Genomic DNA, 19754 nt, shown 5'->3' on the forward strand with positions numbered 1-19754 from the left:
GGGGACCATATTAGTCAGAGTTCTCCAGAGAGACAGAAGTAATAGGATATATGTAAAATGAAAGGAGTTTTTTAGGAAGAATTGATTTCACACGATCACAAGGCAAAACCAACGATAGGCCGTCTGCAAACTGGGAAAGAAAGTGGCTCAGTCCTAATTCAAAAGAAGGAAAGTCAACAGTGCAGCCTTTAGTCTGTGGCCGAAGGCCTGAGAGCCCCCAGCAAACCACTGGTGTAAGCCCAAGAGTCCAAAGGACCAAGAAGCTGGAGTCTGATGTCCAAGGACAGGAGGAACGGGAGAAAGACGAAAGCCAGAAGACTCAGCAAGCCAAGTGATCCCACCTTCTTCCGCCTGCTTTGTTCTAGCCATGCTGGCAGCAGATTGGCTGGTGCCCTCCCACACTGAGGGTGGGGCTTCCTCTCCCAGTCCGCTGACTCAAATGCCAGTCTCCTCTGGGAACCCCTCACAGACACACCCAGAAACAATACTTTACCAGCCACCTAAGCTGGATCCTTCAATACAATCAAGTTGACGCCCAATGTTAACCGTCACAGGGATGATTAGCTTCTTCTCGGCCTTTAATGGAAAGAGGCATTTCCCCATTGTGGCTTCCCTACAGACAGCAGCAGCATCAGAAGGGAAGTGTGGGGCATTCCTGTTTGATCACACCACACTTGTACATACACCCTTTTTTTTTTTTTTTGAGACAGAGTCTCGCTCTGGCTGGAGTGCACCCGGGCTGGAGTGCAGTAGCGCAATCTCAGCTCGCTGCAACCTCTGTCTCCTAGGTTCAAGTGATTATCATGCCTCAGCCTCCTGAGTAGCTGGGATAACAGGTATGCACCACCACGCCAGGCTAATTTTTGTGTTTTTAGTAGAGATGGGGTTTCACCATGTTGGCCAGGCTGGTCTGGAACTCATGATCTCAAGTGATCCACCTGCCTCCGTCTCCCGAAGTGCTAGGATTACAGGTGTGAGCCACCATGTCCGGCTCACTTTTACATGTTCTTCTATGTGTCCTTTCTGAATCCTCAGGGGGCTCTGAAGTCAGGGTAATGTCATCCCTATTCTGTAGATGAAAGAAGGAGACCCAAGGAGAAGCTGTAACCAGTGGCAGAGCTGGAATGGAATCCGGAACTGCTGGCTCTGCATCCAGGCTCTTTCCTCAGTACCCGATTCACATCCCTCATTGAATGAACAAGGCGCGTGGCCCCTGACTCAGAGGACAGCATGTGCTCGAGGGTTTCCCTACCTGCCTGTCCTAACCACCAGGGCACCTGGAAGCCACTGGATGCCTGTTGAAGTACGTGTTCTTTGAGACATGATGGACCAGCCGCTGTGGGGACCTGGGGCTTTGGCTGGTTCATGCTTTGGAACACGGAGAGTCCTGGTCCGCCCTGAGTGTGAGTCATGCCTGGACGTTCACATCAGGTCACTCTGTAGTCTCATGTACTTATCTTACAGCCTGTCTGAGATTCTTGCAGGTCTTCCCCAGTCCTCCTTTGGGGGATAGGTTTCCTCTCCAGAGTCACATAGAATTCACTTGCTTTTTCACTTTGACTTTCACCACTTCATATTAAGTTTGTGCGATTTCCTTCCATGACCTGTGTCCCTAAGCAAGGAAAGTAAGGAATTCACATGGAATGAGAACCTGCTGTCTGCCAGTACTGGGGTTCATCTTCTGTTTGAATTTGATCTTTATAACAAGTCTGCATATGTGTTAGGGGGGCGTTATTCCCATTTATACAGTTCAGGATATTAAGGCTCAGAAGGATTTAGTACCTTTCCTGGAGGTACACCAAGAATAATAATAAGTGGCAAAGCCAGAATTTGAATCTGGGTCTTTTAACCACTCCTTTCCAATATGCCCCACTGTCTCCTAAGGACGTTTGTTCCAACTGTGGTGGCCACTTAAACTTGAACTCAAACTTGAACTCTGCTGTCTCTCTGGAATAGGTCTACTGAGCTTCTCCAGGCTTTTCTCTCCTGTCCAGTTTTTCTTTCAGTGATTTTATTTACTGAGAATCCTGGGCACTGAGAGCTGAGAGGAACTTAAGTCATCCAGTTTCCCTTCCCCTGAAGCTTGAACTTCCTGCCCATCCTCATAGCCCCGTAAGAGGTAAGAAGGACAGATACTGTTGCCTCCTTTTATGGGTAAGGAAATGTTTTCAGAGAGGGCATGCTGGGTATTCGTTTGCCCCTGCAGGCCCACTTGGAAACTCTCTCTACCTTCCCTGTGTCCCAGGAGCCTCACCTATGGACAGCGCAGCTGGGCTGCCCTGGCCTCTGGCCTCCTTCTGGTAGGTGCTGGCAGGAGACTGGAGGGCCGAAGGAGGAGGAGGGAGATGTTTACCCTTCTGCTCCCTCCCCGCCTGGCCTCAGTCTTGTAGCAGTGAGTGGATTCCTCTACCTAAAGCCATGGCTCCTGTCCAGTTTTCTCACAGTTATAGATTTTGCTGGGTTCCAGTAATAGCCTCTGTCCCTGGCATGGCACCAACTGCTCACTGCTGCCAGCCCCAGGGCTTTATCAGCCCTTGTTGCTTCCCTTAATCCTACCCCTACCTTTGAAAATAGCTCCTTCCTTGTATTCTCATCAATCGTCTCATTGTTAATTTTTTCTCACGCCGTTTGAGTGGTCCATGCATTTCCTTAAGTGACTCGTCCAAAGTCTCTCAGCAACTCAGGAGCAGAGCTGGTTTTCAAACACAGATCTCAGAACTATTTTTCTAGTGATTCACCTCATGGTGCTACCTGGGGCTGGCTCTGTTCCCTAGTCTGCATATTTGTGTCTGAATCTTGTCTCGTTCTGCCCCAGGTCCTCTCCAAGACGGAGCACCTTTACTTTTATCTCTTGCAGCATCCCTGGACATTCCATTGCCCACCCAGATCACTTTTTTGGGATCGCTCACTCTTGGCATTCCTCAGCCACACATTATGGAATGTGAACATCCCAGGGTCAAGAGCCCTCATCTTTTTCCCCTGGTTGGTTTTGTCATCTCCAGGACTGTTGCTGCTGGTCCAGATGCAGTTCCGTCCTTCAACCTAAGACTCAGAGTCCAGCCCTTGAGGCCTCTTCTGTTCTGGTGCTCAGCCTTTCATGCTTCTCTGGAGCTCTGAATCTGTCAAGCGCCTGGTTGCTAGCCAGAACCCCCACTTTCTTCCCGATGTTGGATATTGGACACCATGTCTGCCTATGGGATTATTTCTTCCCAGGTCTGTCCCATCCAAACCTTGTCTGAGCTTCAGGAGCTCAGAAGGAGCATCACAGGAGCCCTATGGTGCTGTGCCCACGTCTGACCACCCTCTCTCTGTGTTTGGGCTACTGATCCCCAGATCTCTGCTGTCCCCAACACGGCACAGTTCTGGGAACTCGATCCCTTTGAGAAGGAACACAAATGGCCAGATTCTGGAGCACAGATACTGACATCCTTCAATCTGACACCCAGAAAAGAAAGCCAGGGACTGGGCGTGATGTGAAAACCTCAGTCAAGCAGGTTGGCTCCACAAGCAGCAATAATTCCTCTGAGAAACAAGAGTGCCAGGCAAGGAGACCAAGGCAGAGACTCAGGTGTGTTGGGGACTGGGGAGAGGCCACTGCTTAGGGCCACAGCCCCTGGGGCCTTAGCCACTAGGCTTGAGTAAAATAATGTCATTGGGGCACTGAGGGTCCACAAGTGTGTTCAGAAACTGGATGAGGTGGAAGTTGCAGGTGGAGGCTTTATTAGCTGAGGTCCAGGGGGTCCAGGGATGTGTGCATGTGTGGGCGTGGTACAGCAGCCCACAGGGATGGCAGGTCGGCCCACCTGGTTTCCCGCCCATTTCCATTTCTCACTTATGCAGAGGGAATGCCTCCTTTCCTGTTCTGGCTGCTATGCAATGAGGCTTTTATATTCACAGCTCCCTCATTGTGTGTCATCCTGAGAGATTCCTCCTGCCTCCTCAGTGAGCCACATCTTACATCACAACAATGCTGAATCTTGTGTACAGAGTATGAATGTGACACATTTCTACCACCTTTGGGGACATCCCTGGGGAGCGGCAGGACATTTGGTTTAAATCCTGGCCCTAAAGCGGCGGCATCCCTGGGTTGGAATGTAGAGTAACAGGGCTGCCCTGAGGAATGAGTGGGAACTTTATCTGCCAAAGGAGATGCTCCACACAGGGGCCACACCTGGGCCGCGGCCCGCCAAGGCCTGGGAGTGTGTGCCACCTCCACAGAGGGCCTCCCTGGGGCTCTCTCAGGGGAAGGAACCATGCCCTATGCCCTGCTACCTCTGGTTCTATGCTCAGAGTAGCAGGGCATAGGATCCACGCAGGTCTGGGAAGCCTCATAACAATCCAGAGACCCCTTCTTTCCCAAGAGCCAGAGGAAATGTGCCATCGTGCAAAGGATGCGGGCTCGGGAATCACACAGACCTGGGCTGGATCTCACCTCCGCCATGTGCAAGCAGTGCAGCCTTGAGCAACTCGCTTACAACTTCTTGGAGCCTGTTTTATCATCTGTAAAAACATGAAGCGAATCACACCTACCTCACAGGGTGCTGTGATGATTAGGGAAAATGCTTACATGTAAATAACATTCAAACATGTCAGCAGTTTTAATATCAGCCCCAAGAATGGAGGGAACGAGGGTCAGAGGTCCCTGGAGCCAGCTTTGCCATCGATGGGCTCTGTGACTCTGGGCAAACTCTCTCCCCTCTGCAGTGGTGGGGCTAGATGTGATTATTTGTAGGTACACTGAGCGTCCCACCTCCCGGATTCTTCTTTCTCTTTTCTTTTCAAGCAGCCCCCGTTCTGGTCCCTGGGTGGCAGGCTCTGAGATGGAGATTTATGAGCAGGTGGCTTACTGGGGAGTGAGCACAGGAACAACATCTGTGACGGAGCAGGAGCATGTGGGGAGAGGAGCTAGGCTGTGATATGCTGTGAGGGTGGCCTCAGCTGCTCCCACCTGGAGCTCTGGGGCTGGAGGGAGGATCTTGAAAGAGCCTCTTCTCTTCAGAGATGTCCAGATGGAAGAAAGTGTGTGCACTGACTGTGTGCACCGACCAGTCCTTGGGTGCCCATGCGAGGGAGTGTCATCTTGGAGACAGGCTCACATCTTTCTTCAGCAGGGCCTATGGTGCAGTGGGAGGCAGCTGGGGGTGTGGAGGGTAGGGAGAGAGGGAAGAATGAGTGCCTTGGCCCTCAGGAGCACCTGGGCACGGGGCACCACAGCATCTACTGCACAAACCCTTCCTGCCTCTAGACTTCTCTAGAGCAGAGATTCAGTCTGCTGGCTTCTCAGTCTTGGACCTGGCCTGCCCTGACCTTCCCCAGCCTGGGAGAAATCAGTGTCTGTCCACGAATACTCATCTACTGCCTGCAGCTGCCAGGAATTCTGAAGGCAAAAGCTGAGGAATTCAAAGCATCTATGACTTAGCAGGATTGTTCCCAAACTGCAGACTTCTCCAAAAAGCCTTCTGGATTTAATTGTGACTGCTTCTCACAGTTCTTACAACATAGCCAAGGGCTCCTGGGCCTCATTTTCAGGGCTGCCCTCTGGCTGCTGGGGTCACTGGGCTTTGGTGAGGTTGCCTGGGGAATGCGTGGGTGTTTGGAACCCTTGCCTTCCTGCCTAAAGGTAAGATGCTTGGAAGCTGGAGTCAGACAGTTCTACCCCTTTCTGCAGGGTCATTTTGGCCACTCCACTTAACCTATCTGGGCTTGTTTGCTCATCCCTAGCATGGAGTTGGTACTACCCTCAGAACCTAGGGACGTGGCTTTTCTGGAGGCTAAAAACGGAACATCTCGAGCAGATCCAACATGCTGCCTTCTGGTAAATATTTCCTCTCTAAATATGTGGTTTGAGTGGTAGCTACTATCTTCCTATAGATTTTACCTCCTGCCCCATCTGCAATCATGGCTGATTGGTCCAGGAGTGGGCATTAAGAATTTATTTGGAGCCTTGTATTGGCATCCTAAGCTATAAAATTTGTACAAGGCTACAATGGCAAACAGCTTTCCTTGTAATATTCCTGCCTCTCTCCCACTCCATCACAGACATCGCTAGTCAAAAGGTGATGGGGAGAGTGCTGGGTTGATGCTCACATGATGCTCACATGTCTGCCATAGATATGTGAGGAGCAGAGGAAGCATGGTACTATTTGCCAACCTTGGCCTAAGGCTTGCAGGAATAACAATAGCACTAGGAACCCCTACTGCTATGGAGCTTTCAGGTTTACAGAGTGTCCATAGCCACACTGTTGTTGGGCCTCTCCACCAGCACTGGGTTGTGGAGTGGCCCTCCTCGGTGTGGGATGATTACTCTCAGAGTTGGAGCATAGGTTCAGGAGAGAGGCCTGAAGATGGTGGGGTGGGAGACACTTCTGAGCCAGGCAAAATCAAACCAGGACTCAACAAGTGACAAGCCCCCCTCACATCCTCACTACTGACGGAGAGGCTCAGGGATACAGTGACTTGCCCAGTATCACACAGCTAGCAAATGCCAGGCTTGAACATAGGCCCTTTGCCCCTAAATCAAGTTTTCAGGGGTTCTGGCTCTCCTTATAAAATGTGCTTGTGCTCTCTCCCCTGGGCTTCCCCTGAGTCGAGTCTCAAGCAGTGTAACTTGACTGCAGATTTTCACATTGGGAAAATTCAAGAGAAGAAACTTGCTGCATGTGACTTGTTTTCTCTAAGCCCCTGGAATTCGATTTTGTAAAATGATCTCACAGGCTTATTATAAACATACATTGAGGTACATCTTCAACTGTTGAAACAGCCAGTGTGGGTAAACCCGAGTCACGAATGGAGGAAGCAGAGCCTTTCAGTAAAGTCTATTCACATATGGGCACAGGCTGTGCCAGTGGGGCCGTGTGCTTCCAGGCGGGGCTCTGGGCTCAGTTAGACCATAAGTCAGGACTGCTGTCACCTTACCTTTTCAGTCCCCTGTCTCTGGGTCTACTAGTGTTCCCAGCCGCAGTCTTAGGAACCAATCTGCTGATGTGCGGTGTGTGGAGGTAGAAGTTCACAGGCAGTAGTAACTCAGCAGCCCCGGAAAAGTTCTGTTATTAAAGACCTAGAGTCTACCTGGAGCACCTGGACATTGTTTGATGACACCACCCTCCTACCTGGCTCTCTCATCGCTCTCACGGGCCTAAGCTCCTGCCTTCACTTGCCCTGCACAGCAATTGCCCAATGGGACTCAAAAGGCCCACTACTAATTCCAGCTGGTCCCCTGCCTGAGGCTGGCAGACTAGGCCGCCCCTTTTGTGTGGTGCCATCTCCCTTGATCTCAAGCCCTGTTTGCTGCCTGTCACTTAGCCCTACCTGCTGGAATCCTCCTCTCCATGTATACTTGCCTGAACTGTGATCAGCTTGTGTGTTCCTGCCTATGAGACCTCAGCAAGCCTGGCTATTTCCCTGGGCCCAGCATTGGCCAGCAGGGGTGGTGCTGCAGACTCCAGCCTCTGTACCACCCATGCCCTTCCCTCTCCCCACAACTCCAGTCCAGAAGCTGGGAGCTCACCTTACCTCTCTAGCTTTCTACCCAGAGGAGGACAGCCCCCAAGTCCCCACAAGGGCAGAGACAGGCCACTTGTTTGTTGGAGGGAAATGAGGCTTCCTCAGGCATTCATACCTGTGCCTCTTCCCAGAGTACTCCAAATAACCAAGTGTTTGGCAGAAAAAGACACAGAGCATACCCTTGAAAGAATACTTCAAGGCTGGGCACAATGGCTTGCACTTGTAATTCTAGCACTTTGGGAGGCTTAGGCCAGGAGTTCAAGACCAGCCTAGCAACATAGACCCCGTCTCTAGAAAATAAAAATAAAAAAGAATTAGCCAAGTGGGGTGGCATGTGCCTCTAGTCCCAGCTGTTTGGGAGGCTGAGGCAGGAGTATTGCTTGAGGCCAAGAATTTGAGGCTGCAGTGAGCTACGCTGTACTATTGCACTCTAGCTTGGGTGATAGAGCAAGACCCTGTCTCTAAAAACAAACAAACAAAAGGAACAGCTTCAGAGTTCTGATAAACCTTTCTTTAATTTCAGAGTTTCCTGCAATCAGTTAAGGAGAGGCCCCACCACTCCCCCTCTGTCAACTAACTAGATAAATACATAAAGTCAAGAGGAAACACAGTATCTGTGATGGAAAGGAATTTTGATTCACAGTTGGAATCAAACCTCATTGACATTGATCATGACCTCACCTCTAGCCTGTGTGGTGTTGGGGAACCAGGGTTAAAGGAATATGGAGGCAGCAGGACATCCTGGAGAGAATGAAAACTTCAGAGTCAGACAGAGCTAGATTTGAACCCAGCTGGTGAATCTGTTTTCTCTTCTGTAAAATGCGTAACTATAGCACCTACTTGACAGGTTGTATCTACATGACAGACAGGTTGCTGTGCGTGGCACATGGCTGGAGTCCAACAATACTTTATTTCAAGTCTTTCTTTTTCCACTGGAGATCATCACTGAGTTGCGGTCTCCTGAGCAGAAAGGAGGTTGGCAGTTATCTTTCCCAAGAGGGAGCATGTGTCTGTCTTGGAACACCCTAGGAACACCCTAGGCTCTGGCAGCCTAGGTTATGCAAGGTGCAACCAGAGGAGGAAGTAACAGGATCCTAGCAGGGACTGTGGTTGGAGAGGGTCAAACTGAGCTAAAGCTCAGAAGGAGATGCAGCCTGGTTCCATCCGGGGTCTGAATCAAGGGTCAGAGGGAAGTGGCAAGGCTTGGAAGTCACTAGAGCATAAGCGCATGTCCGTTTTGTTTGCTGTGGATTCTCCCATGCCTAGCGCAGCATCTGGCATCATAGGTAGCGTTTAAATATTTATTGAACAAATGAAGAATAAATGAATTAGTGACAGCCTTATCAGTTCCCAGCCTGGTTGTTTCGGGAATTCCATTTGAAAACAAGGCAAAGGAGAGCAGCTGCTGGCAGGAAACAAAGGTGGGAACCGCTAAAGGTTCTGAAGATACACCATGTTTAAATGGCTAGGACCTCAACTCTGGAGCCACATGGCCAGGACTCAAAGTTCTGTCATTTACAAGACATGGAACCTGGATCATGTCACTAAAATCTTTCTGTTTTTTTTTTTTTTTCTTTTGTCTATAACATGGGGATAATAGAACCTACCTCACAGGATTGTTGAAAGAACCAAAAGAGATTATTCATGTAAAGTGTATACTGTAAGTGCTCAATAAACACAACTGTTAGCATTAGTTGAAAGGGGTGTGAAATTAGCTGTGTTTCCAGAAGTTTTCACAGGGAATACACACAGAATGGATTAACTTAAAGAGAAACTTCTCAATATGGTGATAGATGTTAGAGCATAGGAAGAAAAAAATATGGGGAAAAAACCCCAGAAACTAGTTAAGAGTCATTGCAATATCTGGGCATGAGAGGACGAGGCCTAGATTAGGGGACTAGTTGGGGGACCACAGAGGGAGAGGACCAGCGCAAAACAGGAAGCTGTGTGTGAAGACAAAGTCGAAACGGCTGGCAGTAGAGCCCAGGCTGGACTTTGGGTCGTTGCTGGTCATCTGGAATCTGTGGCATAAAGACAGTGATTTCCTAGCAACAAGTAATACTTTAGAAGAATGACCCCAAGTCTCCATTTGGCTTTAGGGTGAGTTGTGTGATTTTTGTAGCAGCAAATCTGTATGGAAAATGAAGTTGTTGATCCTGGATGGAAACGCTCCCAAAGATTCCATGGCAGCTATGGCTGGGGTATTTTCTGGGAGAATCTAATTAGGGAACCTCAATGATATCTGATGCTATCTCATCGTGCCATTGAATTACCTCAAATGAGCTGCACTTGTCATCCCCACTAAGATGGGAGAGTCATTTGGGAAGAGACCCTGGACTTTCCTATCCCATTTTGTGCAGAGTGGGGTTGAAGACTGAACAGACATTCCATAAATATTCCCTGACTTGATGGCATTATGATTGTGAGAGGTTGGGGCCCAGCCCGGGGCACTGACCAGAATTCTTGTCCCGTGGTGTTTGGAGTTCCACTTCATCAATGTTAGGGCGGGCCTGTGCTGCCATGTGGGAGTTGGAGTCACATGAAAAGAACAGGAGAGAAAGCTCTGTATTTTATTGACAAAGAGCACCAAAGGGATGCCGGTCAGAAAGCCTTTTAATCCGTAAACAAAGACACATGAATGGGCAAATTTTGTAAGTGAAAGCAAAGTGGCAAAAGCCCTTGGTGGTGAGTTTGGTCTCTCCCACAGGCAATGACAGCCTTGGTCATGGGTCTGGACAACACGCAATTCCAATGCAGGCTAGGAGGACATTATGAGAGAGAGCTGGGAGAGTCAATGATGCAGAAAGTACAGACTCAGGAGAGGCACACAGAATGCAACCCTTGTCCCCAAGTGCAGTGGATCAGAGAGCTCAGAACAGAGATGAGGAGCTCATGGCCTCTTGTACCCTAGCCTAGAGCACACTTACTGCTCACGATCTTATTGTCCATCATTTTAAGTCAAACATCCTCAGTTCAGTGAGAGTGTATATTCTCCAATATTACACACATAAGGAAAGATTGGGTAACCTCTAAAGCCTGAATGAGAAAAAGCTTCCAGGAGCTGTTTTTCAGAAACACCAACATCTATTTGCCAAGGGCAGGCACTGTGTTTCTGCAGGCAGGCGGTGAGGCCTTTGACAGGGTTTCCAGGAAGACACATAGCAGCCAGAGAGTTGTGCAGCCCCAACCCTGGCTCCATACAGAGCAAACATGTAACAGATTAAATATTTATCTATTGTCCTGTCTACCTCAATAAAATATCACACTCCTTTAAGCAGTTGCCTTAATGACATTTGTGTGTCTTGGAATGCTGGCCTGTGCTAACAAATTGCATCTGAAGACGTGAAAACATGAAGATCAATAAAAAGAAATGAAAAGTCTGCTTCATTGATAAAACATCATTTATCTTAATAATGGGTACTTCTCTGAATTTCCTAAGTGCCCTTCCAAATGCCAGTATCAAAGCCAGTGCCCACAGGTGTGTAGAAAGTTCAGGAGGGTTCAGGGGAGTTGAGGCAGGAACACAGGCTGCTCAGCTCAGGGGGCCACCGAGGAGAAGCATTATTCTGGGCCAGCCACCCACTGGACTGGTTTCCAATCAAGGAGCTTTCAAGAGGGGATTTCCAAGCATATTTCTGGAATTTCAAAACTTCCAGTGAAAATAATATACAGTTGACCCTTTAACAACAAAGATTTGAACTGAGTGCATCCACTTGTTCATGGATTTTGTTTTGTTTTGTTTTTTGAGATGGAGTCTTGCTCCGTTGCCCAGGTTGGAGTGCAGTGACGCGATCTCAGCTCACTGCAACCTCCACCTCCCGGGTTCAAGAGATTCTCCTGCCTCAGCCTCCTGAGTAGCTGGGATTACAGGCACATACCACCATGCCTGGCTAATTTTTTGTATTTTTAGTAGAGACAGGGTTTCACCATATGAGCCAGGATAGTCTCCATCTCCTGACCTCATGATCTGCCCGTCTCAGCCTCTCAAAGTGCTGGGATTACAGGTATGAGCCACCATGCCCAGCCCATGGATTTTTTTCTGCATCTACCACCCCTCAGACAGCAAGACCAACCCATTCTCCTCCTCCTCCTCCTCAGCCTACTCAATGTGATGACCATGAGGATGAGGACCTTTATAATGACCTGCTTTCACTTAATGAATAGTAAATATATTTTCTCTTGCTTACGTTTTTCTTAGTAACATTTTTTCTGTAGCTTACTTTATGGTAAGGATATAGTATATGATGCACATAATATACAAGGTGTGTGTTAATTGACTGTGTTCAGTAAGGCTATTAGTATTATAGTTACGTTTTGGGGGAGTCAAGTTATATGCAAATTTTCAGCTGCTCAGGGGTCACTGCCCATATCATTCAAGGATAACTGTACTTTCATATGAAAGTTGTTTCACCAAACATTGTGAAACATTAAGTGACCCCCTTTTGGTAGACTGTATATAATGTGGTGGGCATAGTAGCAGGTATAGCTCATGCTGATTAGTATGAATTTGGAAAATGTATTATTCCACATCCAGGAAGCTTGCTTATAGTTTGTCAAGCCCACAGGCTGGATGGTGGGACTCCTGCTCCTGCCATTGGTAAAACAGGAATCCTCCTCTGAGGTGAGAGGGCTGGAAGTGCTGGTCTCCATGGATCAGCGTTCTGGCCTGGTAGGCCCCTTATTTCCTTCCCTCCACACATGCAGCCTTGTCCGCTCTGTCCAGTTCCCCTAGCTCTTCTCAGGACACATTGTGGAGAGGCTGGGAGTAGTCCAGGAGCTCCTGTCCATCAGCAGCAGCGGGTTAGGAGGAGCTATGGGATGCCCAGAGGTTGCTGAGACCAGATTGGTGTTGGGGTGGGCAGAGGTTTGATCATCTCTCCTGGTCTCCTCCGTTCCCCAGCCAGAACCATGGTATGACATGAGAAGGGCAGTCCCAGACTCTGTATTACTGATGTAGCTTTCCCTAGAGTTTTCCTACACAGTGGGACATTTTAATAGGTAAATGGCAACCTAGTTTTCAAATGAGAAAAATCAGCACTCCCGATGCCTGCGATCGGATCCTTCTTCTCCCTCACTCTGTGTCCTCTAGTCATGCTGGCTTCCCGCAGCTCCTCTCGGAGCCAGGTCTTCTTGTCTGGGGATCCTCCTCCGTGCTGCGCCCTGGAGTGGCCGGCTCCTCACTGGAGTAGCTCCACGACTGAGGGGTTACTTTAAAACGCCGCTTTGCCAGAGACTCCTCATGACCTCAAATCTCCATTAGACCTCTTTCACAGATTTTAGTACTTCTCCATCGCGGTCGTCACAATTTGTAACTAACATCGATTTAGAGTTATTTTTCATCTGTCTCCCCTGCTACACTATAACCTCTCACTCACCCTTTGACATGCTGCACTCAACACGTACTTGCCGAATACATGACTAAATGAAGGCCTGGGTTCAGAGTACTCATTCTAGAAATTTCTCAGGGGACAGACAGGTCCTGTGACCAAACAAGACTGGCACCCATTGTATCCTGTCTTCCCTCACAGAGTCCTAATATGCATTACGTAGGGGGCTCTGAGGTAGGCTCCAACTAGAAAACAAAAAGCCTCAGTAAGCTAACTTTCTTCACCTCATGTTTCCTAAACGTATTTAAATATAACTTTTTTTTTCCATCTAACATTTACTAATATCCTGTAGAATTTTTTTTTTTTTTTTTTTTTTTTTTTTTTTTTTTTTGAGACGGAGTCTCGCTCTGCCGCCCAGGCTGGAGTGCAGTGGCCGGATCTCAGCTCACTGCAAGCTCCGCCTCCCGGGTTCACGCCATTCTCCTGCCTCAGCCTCCCGAGTAGTTGGGACTACAGGGGCCCGCCACCGCGCCCGGCTAGTTTTTTGTATTTTTTAGTAGAGACGGGGTTTCACCGTGTTAGCCAGGATGGTCTCCATCTCCTGACCTCGTGATCCACCCGTCTCGGCCTCCCAAAGTGCTGGGATTACAGGCTTGAGCCACCGCGCCCGGCCAGAATTTATTTTTAAGAGATGCTTTCTGGCAGGATCCTACTGGGAAGCCTGATGTTCTCAAGGTCATCCGGCTTGGTTTGGGGGCTGCTCACCCTGTACTGAGCACCCTCATGGCTGCACTGCTGTCGTCGTGAACACACATGCACATATTCACATATGCAGCCACCACTGTAGTAAAGCATGCTATAAGCACAGTTTGAAGCTAGCCTGGGGTGATAGTTTTCAGGGAGCAGAGAGTAAAAAAACAATTACAACTCTGGTATTTGTAAATGTAGCCTTTGTAGTTATGACAACTCATACTGACTTGTCTTTTGGTAAGACTCAAATCTGCAAGTATTTGGGAAGCTGATGTGTGAAGGCAGGTCCCACAGGTGGTGAGTCAGTCTACCTACCCTACCCAGCCTTGCAGCTCTGCAGCTCTCTTGTTTTCAGCAGTTGCAGCAGTTCTCTGTGATTTTCTAATAGAGTTAAACAAATTTTTTTGGGGGGGAAATGACATGCCATCTTGGAATTAGTGAAGATTTCAGGACATATCCCTCTTGCATATCTAGGATGTATTATAAAGGTAAGATTCCTGAGGTGGAGCTGTGTTAAAGGCAGGGGACCTCAAATTAGTTTTGATCAGCCTCCACTTAGGCAGGGCAAAACTGCTTCACCCACCGACTCCATCTAGTCTTTTTTTTTTTTTTTTTTTTTTTTTTTTTTGGCGGTGGGCAGTTTATTCCACTTCATGCAGACACTGACCCACGCGCTCACGGAGCTTAAAAATGATACATCGAACCACACGGATGTCATCCCCTCCTCCCCCCAGACACAGAAAGACACTTGGCTGAGTGGGATGGGGTCCGAGGGTACAAAAGCCTCCGTCCTGGGAGAAGGCAGCGGTGTGGGCCCAGGTGGGGGGAGGGGCAGTGTCCTTTCTCCCCGGAGGAAAAGTGCAGGACTCCATCTAGTCTTATCTTCCAGTGGAAAAATAAATGAGTGATAATTTGTGGGGAGTGGATTATATATACATTTGTTCTAGCACTGGACTATGGATGATTCCTATTTGAACCACAATGTATACATGTCTTAGAGTCTAGTTATTGAAAAATTACAGCTCCAAAATACTGTTGATGCAAATAAGCTTCAAGTATACTCTGTGGGGTTAACCAAGCAACCCACAACAAAATAAACTGATGATAATGCAAGCTAACAGTAATTCATAATTAAAAAGTACCAATAGCAGCAATTGAAAATTGCAACCAACTCAAGGCAACACTGATGATGTGCTGATAAAGAACCTTTCTCCCAGATCAGGCAATGTCATCTCTGTGCTGCACATGTGAAACTGGAGCCTTCTAATATAGCAGGCGAGCACGGCACTGCTGGCAGCTAGACTTCATAGCACAGAATTATAGGGTATGTAGTAACCTTTGTGATGCTTAGTAGATTACAAATTAGTAGTCCTGGTAATATGTAAAAATGAAGCCTTCACCAATCTGCATACAATTCACCATAATATTCCAAAAGAGGACTTAAACACGTTCAGTTGAAGGCACATGAGGATGCCTCTGATAATGCGCCCCAGCCTCTGGTCCCACACCCCATAGGTTTTAGTCTCTACTTTTGAAATCATTGTCTAGGCAGCCTTTCCTCCTTCGGCTCGGGCTTTTTTCCTTTCCTAGCTCAAGCAGACTGGAGATACGCATTTGGATTTATGAAGTGCTCAGACTGTTATTTTAAAATGTGAAAGGAGTTCTTTTTAATATCCAGGTAATACAATATCCAAGATATAACATTAAGTGGTAAAAAAGAATGTGTATGACAGTATGTATGACATCTTACTTATATTTTTAAAAGCCCACAGATTTTATATGTATGTTTGTGCTTTACATGCCTAGAGTATCTCTGGCAGTGTGTGTAAGAAATGAATCAAAAGAGTTGCCTCCAGGGAGAGGTAATGGGTGCTGGAGGAGAGAGGGAGGCTTGGGTTTCCCACTAGGTATCTATTTGCGCTTTTTAAATTTCGCACCATTTATGTATTAACCATTAAAAATAACTGAATTTAAATTAAGAGAAAAGAAAAAAAAACCCAGTGAGCCTATACTATAAAGTGTTGATTCTCATTTTGGTTTCTTTCTTTTTTCTTTTTATTTAAAGATGAAGGTTTGTTTTATTTCTTGTTGATTCCTCTTTTGGCTTTCAAAGTCATGGTCATATATTAAGGAGGGGATTCCAGATTCTAAAGTAAAATATCGAGATGAGATGACCGCGTTAGAAAACCAGGCCCAGGACGTGGGATTCTGGGCTGAGTCAAAGAACTCAATCCCAAAACACAATTTTCTGATAAATTAGAACTGTTATTTAAAAACTTTCCTAGTGTTCCAATGTATTTTCATACTGTGTATATGTAAAATACAAAAGGAGCACTCTTAGTAAGGACACTTGTACATTTGTAACTTGAATATAAGAAAAAAAGACCAAAAAAGAGACAAAATTCATAAAGCGAAGCATGTTTAAATGAATGCATTCCTCTTATTTCATCCTGCTTCAGTATTGCTCAAGAAAATTAAGCAATTATTTATCTTGATTTGCTACCAGGAATTTTTTAAAAAGCAAAAGAAATATTACACTATTTAGTGTTTCCTAATAAAAAATAAAATTTCACTAATTACATAAAAAAGAATTGTATTCTTTTACATAGATCAACACAAAACAGTACATTGCCTTTGTATGTTAAATGCTCATTATGCTGAGTGACAATTCTAAGAGCAAAGACATGTAGTTATCTAAATTTTATGGGTCCTGAATTACTGCAGATAGACAGTACAGTAAGAAATAAGGCTGAAAGGAAAGTTTTGGACACTATAGGAGGCCTAACTTTGGGTGGTGTAGATACAGATCAAAATGAATTTCTCAAACCAGAGATGCGCTTTGTGGAGTGGGCCTAAAGTAGTGACAAGGTAGTCACAGACTGCTGGAGGAGGGTACTTGGGCTGGTGTCTACCTGGCATATTTAGGAACATTCCATAATGAGATGGATATCAGCACAATTGATGATTTAGCCCAAAGCCTCAGTCAATTGAAGGCTACAAGTGTTGAGTACCACAAGTCCCACCTCTATCTCTATATGTTTAGAGTGCAAATATTTTCCCATGCTTCTCGTCCCCTAGTCACTGCCCACCCACCTCTGCCCCTTCCCTATTCTTACAGGACCTAACAGGCTGGCACACTAGAGCTCTGCCTTTCAAAGTCAAGTTCACATAGAGGAGATACAAGTAACCACAAGCCCTTGAGTAACCCACGCAAAGAAACTGCTTGGCTTTGGTCTAAATGACTTACATTTTTCCTCGCCTGAATTAGCCGGTAATTACATGTGGACAGACTTAGCCAGAATAGTCCAAATGATCAATTAGAAGGCAAAAAGAAGTTCCTTTCTTTAAAGTTCAAGGGTCCCTGTTGAAGTGCCCTACTTCCAAAGCGATGCTCACATGGGCCCGTGCCCAGCTCTCTGCAGTGCCTGAGCATATTGTACATTTGCTTAACGATAATGAATTTAGTACTTATTTTGCAGGAAAATATAGGGCATTTCCATTACATGCAATCAAGCAAAAAGGCTGCAAAATGTGCCACTCCATTAATTCTAAACAGAATCCTTCCCAAATGTCACCCTGAAACCAAAGTACAGAGTTATTATAAATCTGATGGAATTAAGAGTAATTTTCATTTGTACAAAGGATTTGAGGGACATGACTCCTGCCACACACACACTATTAATTGGGTTAAATCCAATTTGCCAATTTCAGTGTGAATCACTAAGCTCTGACCTAGCTTGCCCCAGTGGTGAGATCGGTGGGTTCTCGTCTTTTTGGCTCAGGTGTACATATGCACGTACTCGTATGTGCCCACATATACACAACTTTAGAATATGTAAAGAACATATGCAATTGGCTTGTTATAAACATGTACTGTCTACTATTCAGGAATGAATACTTAGGTAATAAAATTATAAAGAAAAGCAAAACCTTGATGACTGGGCTCAGAATAGTGGTTACCTTTAGGGAGAAGGGAGAGGTTATGTTCAAAGAGGAAAAAAATGCCAACTTCTGGCAAGTCATTTAACCTCCGAGCCTTAGTTTCCTCATCTGTAAAAGGGGATTGTAACACCTACTTCCATGGGAGTCCTGAAGATTAATGGCCTTGAGTATATCAGAGCAGAGCACTGACTGTGGTGCCTGACACATAGTTAGCACCCTTTGAAAGGTAACTAGGATCTTTATTTTCATTTCTGGGGACTCTTTTGCTTAAGCTGGTTCCCAAATCATGGAGGGAAATGTGGACCTGGCACCGGGATGGGAACAACCTTCCCAACCTTCATTGCTAGGTTGTCCCCAGGGCCTGGGAGGGACGGGTCAGCCCACTGAGTTATGATCATTTCCTTCTTAATTTCATTTTCTACTATCTCTGGGTTGCAGCTGGACTTGTGGGAGAGCACAGTGCAAGAGACAGGAATAAGCAGGGTAAGACAGTTCGGAGGAGGGTCCAGTACGCCAACAGCAAGAGCTCCTGGGCAATGGGGGGCCCAGGGCAGCCCCTCACTCCACGTTGCGGTACTTGGTGAAGAGGTTGTACAACACTCGTAGTGTAGATTTCAGGTCACAGTTGACTATGTCTGTGAAGAAAACAAAAAACACGTTGTTTCCGTGGGGCCACGTGTTCCAAAGTTGGCATACACTGCCCCTCCCAACCACCCCTGTGTACCCAGCATGTTCGGGGTGGATGGGTAGAGTGGGCAGCAAGACTTCAGGGCAGGGGGCAGTTAGGGTAGAGGTGCCGGGGCACAGCATCTCCAGATAAGGCCTGACTCTCCCCACAATCCCCACCTGTCCCAGGGGCTCTTTGCCCACTGCCTCCAGCCTCTACCACAGAAGCAACCATGTGTGGTGGAAAGGAGGGGAAGGCCTGGGGCTATAGTGGAGGACAAGGGGGTGAGTTGGGACTCAAGCTGCCTCACAGAAGCATGCCTAGCAGAGAAGGGGGACTTGCAAGGAGTACTCAGGACATAGGCGTCATGGGGACAGACAGCTTCAGATTAATAACAGAGCAAGGCAGAAGGGTTTGAGGTGCTAAAACTTCAGCTGGAGGTCCCTCAGCTTCTATGCCACCATTCCCTCTCTCACTCACTTCCTCCCTCTAATCTTCCCATCCTTCCTCCTTTCCTCTGATCCTCCCATCCTCCTTCCCTCCCTCTATTCCTTCCTTCTTTCTTTCCTCCCCCCCGATCTTCCTATCCTCCCTCTTTGCCTTCCTTCCTTTGCAATAGGAGCTTTCCAGGTACAGAAGTGGGCAAAGAATTCCATGTGGAAAGTTTAGTGTATCTTACTAAACCCAGCTATGCTGGAGAATTCCCAATAGGCTAGCATGGCTAGAGAGGTTGGGGTGTGCGGGGCTGGATCCTGAAAGGCCTTGAATTCCAAGTTACGGAGTTTGCATGATTTTGTAGGCTAGAGGCTGGAAACTGGCAGTTGGCAGGCTAGCTATGACTCACTGACACATTTTGCTTAGCCCTTCCGCCCTCCATCCATTTACTGGTCACCACTTTCTCTGTTCGTCTAATCCTCTGCTGACTCCTCTACCTTCCTCCCTCCCCCAAGGAGACTCCCTCTCTACTCTTGTCCCTTTGCTGTCACTCTCCTAGAGAGCCAACTTTTGAAGAATGGGAGAAGAGAAAACAAAAAAATGGAACTCTGTCTACTATTGAGGAATGCATACTTAGGTAATAAAATGATAAAGAAAAGCAAAAACAAAGCAAAACCTTGATGATTGGACTCAGAATAGTGGTTACCTTTAGGGAGAAGGGAGAGGTTAGGTTCAAAAAGGATGCAGGGCAAGTTGGAGGAAGCTCTTGGGAGCCAGCATGACTCTTTTCTTCGACGTGGGTGGTGGCTGCGTGGTGGCTCACTTGGTAAAAGTTCACTAACCTGTACATTTATGTTTCATGCACCTTTCTGTATATGTGATATTTTTCACAATAAAAATGATTAAAAACCAATTGTATTGGAGGTCAGATGAAGTAGGTGATTAAGAGAAGGTAATATATGCTCTGGGATTCAAAGATGGGAGAAATTACACTAAGTCATTGGGAAAGAAGGTGTGGGGGAAGGCGTCAGGATTCTAGCAATGCTCTGGTCAATACCCACAGGGATCCTTCAAGAGTAGGCAGAGTGGGGAGCCAGGGGCTCCCAGGTCTTAGCCTTGGGACTTTAAAA

The 19754-nt window shown here is 47.0% G+C and overlaps 1 protein-coding gene across 2 annotated transcripts in view; it reads right to left on the reverse strand.

Moving 5' to 3' along the window:
• Window positions 1-10098: 10098 nt before the first annotated feature.
• LOC105486898 (parvin alpha) overlaps window positions 10099-19754 on the reverse strand; it is a 168443-nt gene continuing 158787 nt past the window's right edge. For both annotated transcript variants that reach the window (XM_011750004.2, XM_011750005.2), the window contains exon 13: window positions 10099-18157. In XM_011750004.2, the coding sequence (XP_011748306.1) occupies window positions 18081-18157 (77 nt within the window). In that variant the 3' untranslated portion in view covers window positions 10099-18080. The remainder of the gene's footprint in view (window positions 18158-19754) is intronic.

The sequence above is a fragment of the Macaca nemestrina genome, chromosome 12, assembly GCF_043159975.1.
Source record: "Macaca nemestrina isolate mMacNem1 chromosome 12, mMacNem.hap1, whole genome shotgun sequence".
Classification (NCBI taxonomy): Eukaryota; Metazoa; Chordata; class Mammalia; order Primates; family Cercopithecidae; genus Macaca; species Macaca nemestrina.